Genomic DNA, 13816 nt, shown 5'->3' with positions numbered 1-13816 from the left:
ATATAAAATGAATATATATATAAAATGAATATATATATATATATATATATATATATAAAATGAATATATATATATATATAAAATGAATATATATATATATATGTATATACAATATGTATACACTTATTTATTTTTTTTTTCAAAGCCTACTCAATCAGAGGAAATCCACTCTGAAGCGCAGGATGAGGAAACTTCAAAAGAGGACTCGGTTTTCATAATTTTCTTTATACATTTCATTCAGCCAGACAAAAACGAGCACTTAATCATGTAACTATCAGGTTACTGTGGTTGACCCAGTTAAACCAGTGCCCCCAATGTAACTTGGAAGAGCTTATTTTAAAATCTACCACAAGGCATAGTATACACACTATACAGTATACAGTTTTGTTTTGTTTTTAAGGAAGAAACTGCACTGACGTTAATAATAATAAAAGTTATAAAGATAAACAAAAATAAATATAATAATAAACGAATAATAATGAAAAATAAATTTAAAAAAAATTTTTTTGCACTGACTTTACTATTTGGATTTTCTTTTTTAATCTCAGTAGTGATTTTGGTGACTATCAAAAAACAGACTTTTAAAGAACGAAAAAAAAATGTTCGTATAAATATATATTTTTTTCTTCTGTCAGCCAATCTAAACTTGCATATTGTAAAAAAAAAACTTTTTGTCTCATTGCAGAAGATGTTGGTAGCAAACTCTAACTGCAGAATAATCTAGATTACAGTGCCTTGCGAAAGTATTCGGCCCTCTTGAACTTTTCAACCTTTTGCCACATTTCAGGCTTCAAACATAAAGATATAAAATTTTAATTTTTCATGAAGAATCAACAAGTGGGACACAAGTGTGAAGTGGAATGAAATTTATTGGATGTGTCAAACTTTTTTAACAAATAAAAACCTGAAAAGTGCAGCGTGCAATATTATTCGGCCCCCTTACGTTAATACTTTGTAGCGCCGCCTTTTGCTGCAGTTCCAGCTGCAAGTCTCTTGGGGTATGTTTCTATCAGTTCTGCACATGGAGAGACTGAAATTCTTGCCCATTCTTCTTTGCAACACAGCTCGAGCTCAATGAGGTTGGATGGAGAGCGTTTGTGAACAGCAGTCTTCAGCTCTTTCCACTGGTTCTCGATTGGATTCAGGTCTGGACTTTGACTTGACCATTCCAACACCTGGATATGTTTATTTGTGAACCATTCCATTGTAGATTTGGCTTTATGTTTTGGATCATTGTCTTGTTGGAAGATAAATCTCCGTCCCAGTCTCAGGTCTCTTGCAGACTCGAACAGGTTTTCTTCCAGAATGGTCCTGTATTTGGCCCCATCCATCTTCCCATCAATTCTGTCCATCTTCCCTGTCCCTGATGACGGAAAGCAGGCCCAAACCATGATGCTGCCACCACCATGTTTGACAGTGGGGATGGTGTGTTCAGGGTGACGAGCTGTGTTGCTTTTACACCAAACATATTGTTTTGCATTGTGGCCAAACAGTTCAATTTTGGTTTCATGTGACCAGAGCACCTTCTTCCACATGTTTGGTGTGTCTCCCAGGTGCTTGTGGCAAACTTTAAACAACACTTTTTACGGATATCTTTGAGAAATGGCTTTCTTCTTGCCACTTTTCCATAAAGGCCAGATTTGTGCAGTGTACGACTGATTGTTGTCCTAAGGACAGACTCTCCCACCTCAGCTGTAGATCTCTGCAGTTCATCCAGAGTGATCATGGGCCTCTTGGCTGCATCTGTGATCAGTCTTTTCCTTGTTCCAGATGAAAGTTTAGAGGGACGGCCGGGTCTTGGTAGATTTGCAGTGGTCTGATACTCCGTCCATTTCAATATGATTGCTTGCACAGTTCTCCTTGGGATGTTTAAAGCTTGGGAAATCTTTTTGTATCCAAATCGGGCTTTAAACTTCTCCACAACAGTATCTCGGACCTGCCTGGTGTGTTCCTTGGTCTTCATGATGCTCTCTGTGCTTTGAACAGAACCCTGAGACTATCACAGAGCAGGTGCATTTATACGGAGACTTGATTACACACAGGTGGATTCTATTTATCATCATCAGTCATTTGGGACAACATTGGATCATTCACAGATCCTCACTGAACTTCTGGAGTGAGTTTGCTGCACTGAAAGTAAAGGGGCCCAATAATATTGCACGCCCCACTTTTCAGTTTTTTATTTGTTAAAAAAGTTTGACACATCCAATAAATTTCATTCCACTTCATGATTGTGTCCCACTTGTTGTTGATTCTTCACAAAAAAATTAAAATTTTATATCTTTATGTTTGAAGCCTGAAATGTGGCAAAAGGTTGAAAAGTTCAAAGGGGCTGAATACTTTCGCAAGGCACTGTAGTTAGTTGGCTTAATATGCAGCAGAGATGTTCTTTTAGTAATTAAACATGATGTTTTTATACTTGCCCTCTAAGTAATTACATTTTATCTTTGAAAAGATGCTGTTAAATAAATTCTCATTTTGTGTGAACCTAGAATTTGTCACATGAATCTCACTGTTAAAACCCAAGTTTACTTAAGAAAAATAATTTTATATGTGTCAATCATGTGTAGGTCATCTAGTTCTTTTCTCAAATTTATATCAGATTTAATGTTGTCATTCAAAATAACAGGGTGTTGCAAATCTAACAATTTATCTTCCAAGTGTTTTAAGTTTTGCTTATGTAATAAAATTATGCTATAATATGCGCTTTCTCAATAAAAGGGTTATATATATATATATATATATATATATATATATATATATATATATATATATATATATAAACAAAAAAAACCACAAGTTTACACTCTTCCTGTTAGACATGCTTTTACATGTTTTCATTGTGCACTGTTCACAGGAGCAGATTGGATCAGGTGTAGATGAGGTTCTGGAGGATGAGACGCAGCGTAGCGCCCCCTCAGAAGAGAAGGCACCAGCTGAAGAGGACCATCAGGAAGCGATGGGTTTCCCCCAAACATCTCAAGAAGTTAACCCTCAGTCGTTCTCAGACAAAACACCTGCACTTTCAACCCCAACATTTCCTTTTAAGTGAGTTTATTTTTATTTTTCTACTGAACGTTTGATGACTGCTCCAGAGGAATGTTCTTCCTGTGTCGTCTTTAGCTTCAGCCCCGCCAGCTCTCCACGTCCAGGCACCTTCGACACTAAATCACCAGCTTTCCACTTCTCCCTGAACTCCAACATAAGCTCGTCATCCTTTCCTGGATTTGGATTTGATATGGGCTCATCACAGGAAGAGGTAAGAGGCTACCCCAAGGAATAAAATAATTACAACTAATCTTTCATTGTTTTGGAATTAACTCTGAATGTCTTCACAGGAGTCGTTTGCTTTCACCGATTCCGTTTTCAATGTGAAGGTAATGTTTTACTTTAGGGTGTACAATTTTAAACGTACATTTTTAATTCCTTTTCATTACTTTACAGAAATCTGCAGAGGCGCAACCTTCAAGCTGTAAGTGTATAATCAGTTTGAACAAATGCAACCTATTAAAATATGTTGCATTTGTTTAACTGCAGGTTTGTATCTTAAACGTTTAGGTCCAGAATTCCTGTTTAACCAACCAGAGCAAAGTGAAGATTTCCAGTTTGCCTTCACTGCCAAGAATCCTCCGTCAGGCAGCAAAGAAAGCGGAGACGAGTTTCCATTTTCCTTCAACTTCTAAGTAACACAGTTAGTTCCCTTGTTCTTGTGTTAAGTGTGATAAGATGTGAGCTTCTAAAAGATCCTTAGTGTTGGACAAGGACTTTTGAGTAAATCACACAAAGTGTTTGTAATAGTGTCGTACTTCACATAACATTTATTTGAAGTTAGAGCATCAATATCCATCTCAATACACAACAGTAGCTCATATATCTTTAGATTTCTCTCTTTAAAGTACAGAAGTTTTGGAGTTTACAGCTTTTTACATGGTAACAAATTTGTTGATACTTGTTCAGTTGAAAAAGTTGCAAAGCATTGTTTCAGTCTAAAAAAAGAAAAAAAGAAATTAACATCCAAGTAGTTTCTTGAATCCCAGAGTCACAGTAGTACACAAAACACTGAAAGAATACATACATTAGGTAGATTCATTTTCTGTACGAACGCGTTACAACATGATTGCCTTTTAATGAAGGCACCTGACCATTTTATTTATGGCTCTACGTTGATCTTATTTTCTTTATATAGGATTTTCAAAGACACACATTCGTTTTTTGCATGCATTATATTGTTATTGTATAAAACTTTAGGTCTGTGGCACACCTGGTTGTCTGTTTGTAGCAGCAGTTTGATAGCACCTTAGTAAAAAAGCATCTGTAATAAAATTTTCAGTTATAAATTAATACTTGCGTTACATTTTTATGGACTCTAACCGAGTTATTATGATACTGAGAAGACTGCATTAATACAGTAGTTTATTATGAGTGTATAATCCTATCTTCAGTCAAGAGCTGTGTCTTTCAGGTTAAGAAACAAATAGTGTGCACTAAAGGTAGTCGGACGGAATCTGCTCTTTAGGGCATTTCTTATTATATGTGTAGGCAATCCAATAAAAAATGTCCTAAAAATTCTTGGAATGTGACAGTTCGAATGTACGAACGGAGCTCAGAGAGGAGGGAGTACAGGGAATGTGAACGTTCATTATGGTGCTGGTGTACAGTTCTGAACGGAGCGGATTTACATGCAAGCAGGGACTACTTTAGTTCAAATCACACAGAACAAGGTTGGGAGGGAGAAAGCTGAAACAACACACTCTTGAGTTAACGATATCCCATGTAGAAACAGAAGGAGAGATAAAGTTATTAAATATAGAGGTTCAGCACTGTCGTTTGGGAGAGCCTAGTATCCTGCATCGATGCTGATTGAGCGTCGGGTTACATGTTCGATCTCTCCAGGGACGTATTCACAGAAGTTGGTCTGGTACCTGGCCAACATTTTCAGCATCGGACGCAAATTGGACCACCACTGAACCTTGGGCATTCGATGCCTGAAAAGTAGAGAATACCGATCAGTGATGATGATCCTCTAGGTCAGGGGTGCCCACAATTTTTCAGGATGCGAGCTACTACTATAAGGCCCCGTTTACATGAGAACAACCTCTGGAAATGTTAGTGTTTTTTCAATGTTTATTGGGGGTAAAAAAACTAAAAATGCTATAGTTTCCATGCCAGTCGGGTTGCCAGATTATGAACTATAGTACTGTGGCTTGAAAATGATAGTATTTTGACCTAAACTGTCATATGTGCTGAGTAAATATATTCTTAAGATGAGGTGTGTGTTGTGTTTGTTGAACATGTGCACAGAAAAGGAGGGGGTAAATAAGACATTTTAAATTTATCTGGCAACCCTGATGCAGGGCTCAGCTGCATTCATTGCGCATGATACAGTTAATCCAAACTGGTGAATACACGAACCTCTCTCTGTAACTGGATTTTATCAGTTTTGCTCCTACATGCAGAAAAAGGGTGAGCTGCACAAAACCACAGCTCTCTGCTAGTGCAAAAAAAACTTTGGACTGCAGCTGCTTCTAGTGCGCGTGTGCAACTTCACACGGAGAATTTCACACTGTCGGGGAGTGGGGTTTTCCCCACTGAAAATCTCCTCTCAGAACTAGTTTGAGAGAATGAGGGCTGTGACTGGCTGCCCTGTACGTCAATCAAGTAACAAATTTCATAGTGAGGATGGATGATAGGCAGACATCTATTTATTTTAATGCCCTGCGATCTACTCATAAAGCCTATGCGATCAACCGGTAGATCGAAATCGAAGTATTGGGCACCCCTGCTCTAGGTATTCAACGGAAACCCTTTTGTTTGCGGCACTTACTCAAAGTCCGTTATAGCCTTCAGATCCGTGACGGCGATGAACGAGACGACCTTCCTGGTGAGGCCCAGCACGCACGCCGTTTCTGGTGAGTTTGCAAACACGCGGCCTGAGGGGAGAAATAAAAGTGTCGGCAAACTTTGGGTTCTTGATTTGGGTTTATGTTTTCTATGAGTGAAGATGAACCTTGTCTGAAGTTTTCCTTCAACTGCTCCGAAATCCACTCCGTCGCCTTCACACCCAACTTGGTGCCAAAGTTTCTATCAAAGGGAGTAGGAGCGCCTCCCTGCAGCACAAATGTACACATCGAGTATAAATAGGCTCAAATGAAATATCTGATGTTGCTGTTAAGCAGCAAAGAACCGTACCTGCTGGAGGTGACCCAGCACGTTGACTCTGCAGTCGAAGACACCCTTCCCTTCTTCTGAATACAGCCTATAAATGAAGTCTGTCGAATAGTTCTGATGGCAGTTTTCATTCCTATTGAAATAAAAATGATCGACAAATGTCCAACATTACTGCATGCAACTAGACTTAAAAGTGGTTTAAACTGGCCCATATATTCAAATAAAATTCATGAAACTTTGTCCTAATTATTTGCTTTCTGACCAAATACAAGTTTGTGCACTACGTCCATCTTTCGGACGACTACGTACATGTTCTCGTATCTTGGTGCATTGACAATAAAGCTTATTCTGATTCTGAAATGCCTTAAAACTGAAGGAGTCATTTAGTGTTTAGCAAGTTAGCATGTCAGAGACCCTGATAAATATGTTTACTATCAATTGTTGTCTTTGTGTTGCAGCCCACTGATAAACTGCAACTTTAAAGTCTCTGATTACACCCAGGTGTATAATCCATGTCAGGCAATCACAGGACAGCTGATAGCACAAGAACTTGCAGTGGCTAATAATGTTGTGTGCACTTAGGCCCTCAGGTAATATGCTGCAATAATCCTCAGTGCAATAATCAGAATATATAAGTTCACCCTGAAGATTTGTGCAGAAATGTGCCAAAACGATTCAGATCTCCATAAGGTGTGCCTTTACTGTAAACTGCATATTTGTATATAACTATTGTACTTTTCACTGTATACGTCATACCTTTTTGCATAACAGCAAAGCAACTTGTTTATGTTTTTTCCCACTTTATTAGACATATTTGGACTGATGCAACTTATACAGTGGTGCAACGTGTACGGCGGCAAGTACGGTACTTCTTTCCAGCTGACACCCTTTTTTATTATTCTGACAAATAAAATTATACATTTTAGTAGGATGAGATCTGCTTCAGTTTGCACCAGGACCCAACACGTTTATCAATTTACACACCTTAAGACTAGACCTCTCTGGATGTCCTTCTTCATCTTTTCTGCCAAATGCTCCACGTTAGTCTGTTGACAGGACACATGAAGAGAAGGGCTTTACAAACCCAACAAAAACAAGAGGCTTTTTTTTTTTTTTAAACATCCTTTAGGTCTCACCTTGAGGTCTTGAATGTTGAACGGTTCTTCAAAAATGTACGCAGCATCAGCACCCACAGCTATACCAGTGCAGGTTGCCAGGTAGCCACAGTAGCCACCCATTGTTTCCACCACAAACACTCGTCTCTTGGTGCCAGAAGCAGACTGCTTGATCTTGTCGCATCCCTGAAAAGTTACGTTTGGAAATGTTTTGTATTCACGCTAAAAAGGAAAACAATGATCCTCAAAGACAAATTTATGACAGAGCATAACTAGTGTTTTATATTTGTTAAGAGATAAACTGAACTTTGAGGACCAAACTAAAATCTTATTCTAAATATATGCAAACAGATCAACGTTTCTCCTGGCAATAAAGTTACTTTTATTTGATTTTGTTTTCTGGTTGGGTCTCTTTTTCATTCTGAACCTGAAAGATCAAAGCTGCACAATTAAAGTGAGCAGTTTGCTCAGATTTACCTCCATAGCGGCGTTGACAGCAGTGTCTGCACCCAGACTGAAGTCGGTGCCAGGGACGTTGTTGCTGATGGTGGCTGGGATGACACACATGGGGATGCAGAGCTCATCGTAGTGTCCGCGGGCCTCGTACAGCTGCAGAACTCCTTCGTATCCCTTTCAAAGCAGCAGACAGATGAACTGGAACTCTCCCACTGCAACTTAACCTACTCAATGAGTTTGAAGGTGTGAAGTCTTGTAACGCACCTCAAATCCTCCAACAATGAGCAGAGCGGAGATGCTGTATTTGGCGATGTTATCTACGATCTTCTCAATGTTTGCTGCAGGACGGGTTCTGAAGAACGGCACGAATATGGATATGGCATTCTTTTTCTCTTGCAACAGTTAAAAAGTATTACGATTACTTTAAACTAATGAAATAAAAATTTGCCCACTTCCTCACCGTTTTGTTCCCAGCAGCGAGCCCCCCTGGCCTGTCCATCCAGCCACATTGTGCCATTTCATCTCAAATATCTAAACAGAAACAGTTTCCTCTCACTTTCGTTCTGGTTAAAATGCTCAACTAAACATCCACAGGGTAGCAGTCCCACCTGATCGCTGGCGAGCCCTTCAAAGCCATCGTGGACCCCGTAGACCTTGTGCCCGTGAGCAAGTAACACCCTGGTGGCTGACCTCACCGCGGCATTCATCCCTCCAGCCGGAGCTCCCACATTCAGAATAGCCACGGAGAAATTGCTCTAAGAGAACAAACACTTTACGTTCTGTCACCCTGACACAGTTTAGGTTAAAAACGTTCAAGTGTGTGATCGACTAACCTCAGTCTGGACCGGCTTCGGGAAGGCAAGAAGTTTGTAGATGTTCCAGTTGTTCTCAAAACTCCTGCAGGATCATGGCACGTTTTAGCCGATTGTATCAAAAGGAACCACAGAAATCAGATCCAAGTCTCAGCTCTTACCCTCCCCGCAGTTTAACGACTTCATCAAACCTCTTCTCAGTCATGGCCTTCTGCACCAGTTTAGTCTGCAAAAGATGGTGCAGAATCAGTGACCGTCCACCACCTAGCATGTTCCTTGTGCTCGTTAAAATCTATAGAAACAAGAAGGGGAGGGAGACTCACCATATCCACACACTCCATGAGAGGCAGGCGGACCGCCTGGTTGCCCGAGAGGCCGATGACACAGGCCGGGGTCTCAGGAGTCGCCTCCAACAGGGCAATAACTGCCTCCACACCCAACTTACTGCTCTGAAAACACGTTTACAAAACGCTGTCAGAAACACTTCTTCATGATAAGAACATGCAGCTGCATTCTGTAAGCGGCAGCTAAAGGTGCAACTTTTACCCACCAGGTCGGCAGGTGTTCTGATCATTAAGCTTTTATGTGACACGTATGGTGTTCATCATGAGTCTCGTTGGAAAACATGATGACAACATAATGGTGGCGACAGCCAGGCCCATTTTGTTTGGTTTTGCTTCAAGCCTCTGGCCCCGTGATCTAATAAACTAAGCGGTGTTGTACACACAATGCAGTGAAGTGATAAGTTCACGTATTGGAGAGCAAACAAATGCTCCATCGCAGCTGCACTCAATGGACAGCACTTAGCAGCAACACAAAACTGATATTCCAAATCAAAGCAAGTTCACCTTTAATTATGTGATAGGAATTAAATAAAAGACCTTAACTGAGTCTTGTGTAGAAAGATAAAATAGATTTTTTAGCTAAAACGAGCAAAATTGATATAGAGTCCAATCGGAAATCAATTTGGGGACATTCATTAGTGAACCGAAGGCGGTTATGTGAACAGTTTGAGTACAGGACTCGGACAACGTGGACCAGGAAGTGTCTAATGAACTGGACAGTCACTTCAGGAATCGAACACCCGACACAAACAGCACATGGCGCTCTCCTTTATACACAACGCAGCCCTGCCAACATCGTGACGCCTGACTTGATCCAACAGCCACGCAGCTAAAACAACAGCTGAATAGTTGTCAGTAAAACGAAATAAACTCACCAGTATTCTGTCAAATGCAGATGGAAGTCCTCCTCGCTGGACGTGGCCGAGCACCGTCACTCTGGTGTCGTAGCCCAACCGTTCGATCACCAGCTGCAAACACGTGGATCATAGTGAACTATGGGTTTGATTGAACTCAGATTTGATTAAAATCATAGCCGAGTTAAAGAAACAAAAATGATAAGCAGCTGGTGGAACTAGATCTCATGTTACACTGTCATACAAGCGATTCAAAATCATTAAAGGACAAAACTCACATCTTTTATGTAAGTTGAGGAAATGGGCTTGCCGTGTGAATCAATGGCTCCCTCTGCAACAATGATAATGTTGAGTCTTGATCCCTTCGTGCGGCTCTGCAGGTTGACAAAAAAATACATTTTAGACCTTAAATAAATCAGAACAACTGTGTCAACGCTGTATTTGTATCAACCAATACAGATTAAACCAGAAGAAACCGTTTTATTTGCGTGTGTCCTACCTTTTCAAGACGTGCACACATGTGATCCTCCCAGCCCTCGAGCGGCGGAGATTCGGGAATAAAGAGCCAGTCGGCTCCAGATGCCAGCGCCGACACCAAAGCCAAATATCTTGATGCAACGAAAATTAAAATTGCAATTAGCTCTTATATTTATCTGTGGTGTTTGAGGAGCGGTATAAAAAATAAAAAAAAGGTGTTGCTCACCCACAATGACGGCCCATGACTTCAAGAACAAAAGTGCGCTGGTGGCTGAAGGAAGGAATAAAACAGAAGCATTGAGAGGCTAAAACATTTTACAGAAACTTTACTAATTATCTCAACTGTAACAGTTAGGGCTGAATATGCCCATGACAATCAGTAAAGTGATTTGGTGTTTTGTGAACCACATCAGGGTACCAGCTCCAGTTTTCTGAGAAACACTGAGCAACGACACTCAAGACGCAGACCTCTGAGCAGTGGTCATGATGGCGTCGATGATCTCCATGATGCGATGCAGAGCGGAGTCGGCTCCGATGGTCATGTCGGTGCCGCAGAAGTCGTTGTCTATGGAGCCCACGAGCCCGACGATGTTCAGGTGGCTGTGCTGCTTTGCCAGCGTGTCTGTGATCCTTCCTGAGGATGCACACACACACATGCACGCAGGGGGATGGGGGTTAATTTCATCCCCTGCGATTTCAAAAATGGACTCTTGCACTGAAGGGAGCATCTCACCTTTCTGCACAAGCTCCTCCAGCAGGCCGCTCCACTCGCTGCGGAAGATGTTGGCTCCGGTGAGACTGCCGTCTCCGCCGCACACACACAGGTTGGTGATGCCTTTCTTCACCAGGTTGAAGGCGGCAGCAATGCGGCCCTCGCGGGTGGCGAAGGCCTTACAGCGGGCGCTTCCTATCACTGTCCCACCCTGCAGCAGAAACAGTGGAGAAATCCAGGACAAGAGCAGAGCTTCATAAGTTTGGCGTCATGACTCAAAAAAGGAAACAAACCACATTTTTATTTATTCACAGATTCAATTTCAACCTACCAGTTGGATAATGTTGCTCACACTCTGCCAGTGGGCTAACTTGATGTTGTCTCCACCATCAACCAAACCCTGGTATCCCTGAAAAATATCACAAGAACAATGTGGTGCATTCCAGCTGAACTGGACCTGACTGAATGTTTAACTGGGTCAAAAAGGCGCATTTACCTCGTGGATGAGATAAACCTTGGCCCCCACGTAAATGCCCATCCTAGCCACGGCTCGAACGGCGGCGTTCATCCCTTGGTGAAAATCAGCAGCACACAAAATGCATTAACGCTCAACTCCACCTCTTCGGTTTGCACAGTGTTGCATCACAGATCCGAATGAGGAAACTGAGCTGGATTTTTATCAGTTATTGGGCAAAAGTGACTCAGAGGAATGTAATAACAGCATATTTAATTTGCAGAATCTAAGCCGTCCATTGGTTTTTGCATAATCTTATGATCATGCGTTTGTGCTGGTTGTGATTTTGCAGAATCATAACCAGTTTGCTTATTAACATGTCTGCAGTTTTACACCTACTTCCATGACCATTTAGCTTTCAATAATCTTTATTCTGATGATACTAATATAAAGAATAGGGGTTCAAATAACTCAGTATATTAAAATTCTGCTCTTGCAACAAAAAAGGAAATCAACACCACTAATGCAAAGTCTAAAATAATAATAATGTTGGGGGAGTGGTGGCGCAGAGGCTAGAGAAGATGGGCCTGTGATCAGAAAATCGCAGGTTCAACTCCCAGTATAGTCAACATCAAAATGTGGGTGGAAAAGGTGAAACAACCACACCTTCATTTGCCCCACCTTGAGCCCCTGAGCAAGGCCCTTAACCCCCACCATCTGCTCCCAAAAACACACACACACACACACTATATATATATATATATATATATGTATCTCAGTAAGGTGGTTAATGAATTAATTCACCAGGACTGGTCAGATCTTAAGTTTAAGATCTACAGAAGCAGTCATAGCACTAAAGTTACAACTACTACAAATGATCAGTTTATTTAATATAAAATATAATGACTTAAATTCAAATAGGGGATAAGAAAAACTGCTTTATTACTGCGATATTGGCTCTACTTTATTAATCTTAAACATGGCATATTGCTGTGATTTTTCCCATTAGAAATGACCACAGTTTTTACCTGTTTGAATGTGTGTTAATTAGTTTATATTAATCAACAGCACGATTAACTAGAAGTAAATAAATGAAAAGTAGCAGCAAATTCCAATGCATGCAGATCCACCGCTCTACCACAGAGGGCCTCTAATCCCAATCCCATAAACACACCGTAGAATTTCATTCGTTTACACCAATAGTGTTATAACCGCGTGGCGTTCGTGTCCTTTGAGCCCAGAGTGGATCATTAACTGGGTATTTGTTTTAATCCTCATCAATGTCATTACAAAAACTGATTCAGTTTAAAAAGATAAAAAAATAAAAAAACATGCACCCATCGATGTGTAAACAAACCCTCCCCCCTCGGTCGGTCCGTATTTCAAGCACATGCACATGAAAGGATTTTAACGTAGGTTGCGTTTAAGGTCACCTTGTGCATCTCCACCGCTTGTCAACACCGCGACGGCCCGACCAGCCCCCGTCATCTTCAGCTTCTCCAGGTCCATCGAAGACATGTTGACCCGCTCACCTCACGATAAACAAATTGAGCTGGGAAAAAAAAATCCGCTTGCTAGCTGTGATTAAAAACGCTGCAGTCGACCATACGTGCTGCTCCAGCTATAGCTTCCTTGTTGGCAGCGGGTTTTAGTGGAGCCGTGAAACCCACCCAACCGAAACACCTCCGAGTTCTGGCCCCGCCCACTTCAACAATAGGAATGGACGAAGCGCGTTGATTTTATAACCCGGCGCCGCCCGGAGCATATTATTCTTCTAGTTCTCCTTCATCCAACTCCCAGAACCAGGCACGTACAACACGAATTAATTACCCAGCTGGGATTGCACTAATCGTATCAGAAAAGATAAGCATTTAGTAACTGCCACACCCCTTTTAAACAGCCATATTCATTTACAATTGTAGTATGCGTTGATTACGTTGTTTGTTACGTTTGAGCGCGGCCTCGGCTCTCTGCGAATGTTTATCGAACGTCAATCAATAAAGAGGCGGAGTTTTAAAAAAGCCGCAGTTTGCTGTAAACGTGACTGAGAGCACAGCCGCAGCAGCTGGTGTACAGGAAATAGTATTTCTTAAAAAAAAAAAATACTATAAAATCACGGCTGAATACCGTGAGACTAAAAACATGACCCTTTAGGCTCGAAGTAGATGAAAATTGTTTGTTTAGTTTTTATAAAATACACAACTTTCCCTCAAACCATTAAATTTTTTTAAACCATTGACATTTACATATAAAAAAAAGTAGTTAAATTTTTTTAAATCTGTCAATATAAACTTGTATTTGATGCAACAATGCTTTTATATTGTATGTGTTTTAAAGTTAGATGTAAAAAAATATACAAATTAAATTTGGGAGAGACCAAAACACATTTTTATCACAGTTGACTTTTTTCTCTCACAGAAATGC

The 13816-nt window shown here is 40.7% G+C and overlaps 1 protein-coding gene across 1 annotated transcript; it reads right to left on the bottom strand.

Moving 5' to 3' along the window:
* Positions 1-3803: 3803 nt before the first annotated feature.
* On the bottom strand, positions 3804-13098 carry pfkla (phosphofructokinase, liver a). Its single transcript, XM_037686922.1, has 22 exons — positions 12826-13098; positions 11435-11508; positions 11270-11347; positions 10960-11149; positions 10695-10860; positions 10453-10497; positions 10249-10357; positions 10028-10123; positions 9771-9863; positions 8875-9000; positions 8713-8777; positions 8573-8636; positions 8348-8494; positions 8200-8270; positions 8004-8091; positions 7761-7913; positions 7305-7469; positions 7153-7214; positions 6190-6301; positions 6008-6107; positions 5825-5930; positions 3804-4985 (listed from the first exon to the last, which is right to left on the bottom strand). The coding sequence occupies exons 1-22, from the start codon at positions 12908-12910 to the stop codon at positions 4838-4840; spliced, it is 2343 nt and encodes a 780-aa protein (XP_037542850.1). The 5' UTR covers positions 12911-13098; the 3' UTR covers positions 3804-4837.
* Between the last annotated feature and the right edge of the window lie 718 nt (positions 13099-13816).

Source organism: Nematolebias whitei, chromosome 13, assembly GCF_014905685.2.
Source record: "Nematolebias whitei isolate Nwh7 chromosome 13, NemWhi1, whole genome shotgun sequence".
Taxonomy (NCBI): Eukaryota; Metazoa; Chordata; class Actinopteri; order Cyprinodontiformes; family Rivulidae; genus Nematolebias; species Nematolebias whitei.
The sequence above is the reverse complement of the archived record's forward strand: the minus strand, read 5'-3'. Positions and strand labels throughout refer to the sequence as shown.

Excerpts from the sequence above, each read along its gene's own strand:
- pfkla (XM_037686922.1), bottom strand. The coding sequence starts at position 12,910 with ATGTCTTCGATGGACCTGGAGAAGCTGAAGATGACGGGGGCTGGTCGG. Across the intron at positions 8,271-8,347 it reads AAGGGCTCGCCAGCGATCAG|ATATTTGAGATGAAATGGCA; the intron begins GTGGGACTGCTA and ends GTTTCTGTTTAG. Across the intron at positions 4,986-5,824 it reads AAGGCTATAACGGACTTTGA|GCATCGAATGCCCAAGGTTC; the intron begins GTAAGTGCCGCA and ends TCTACTTTTCAG.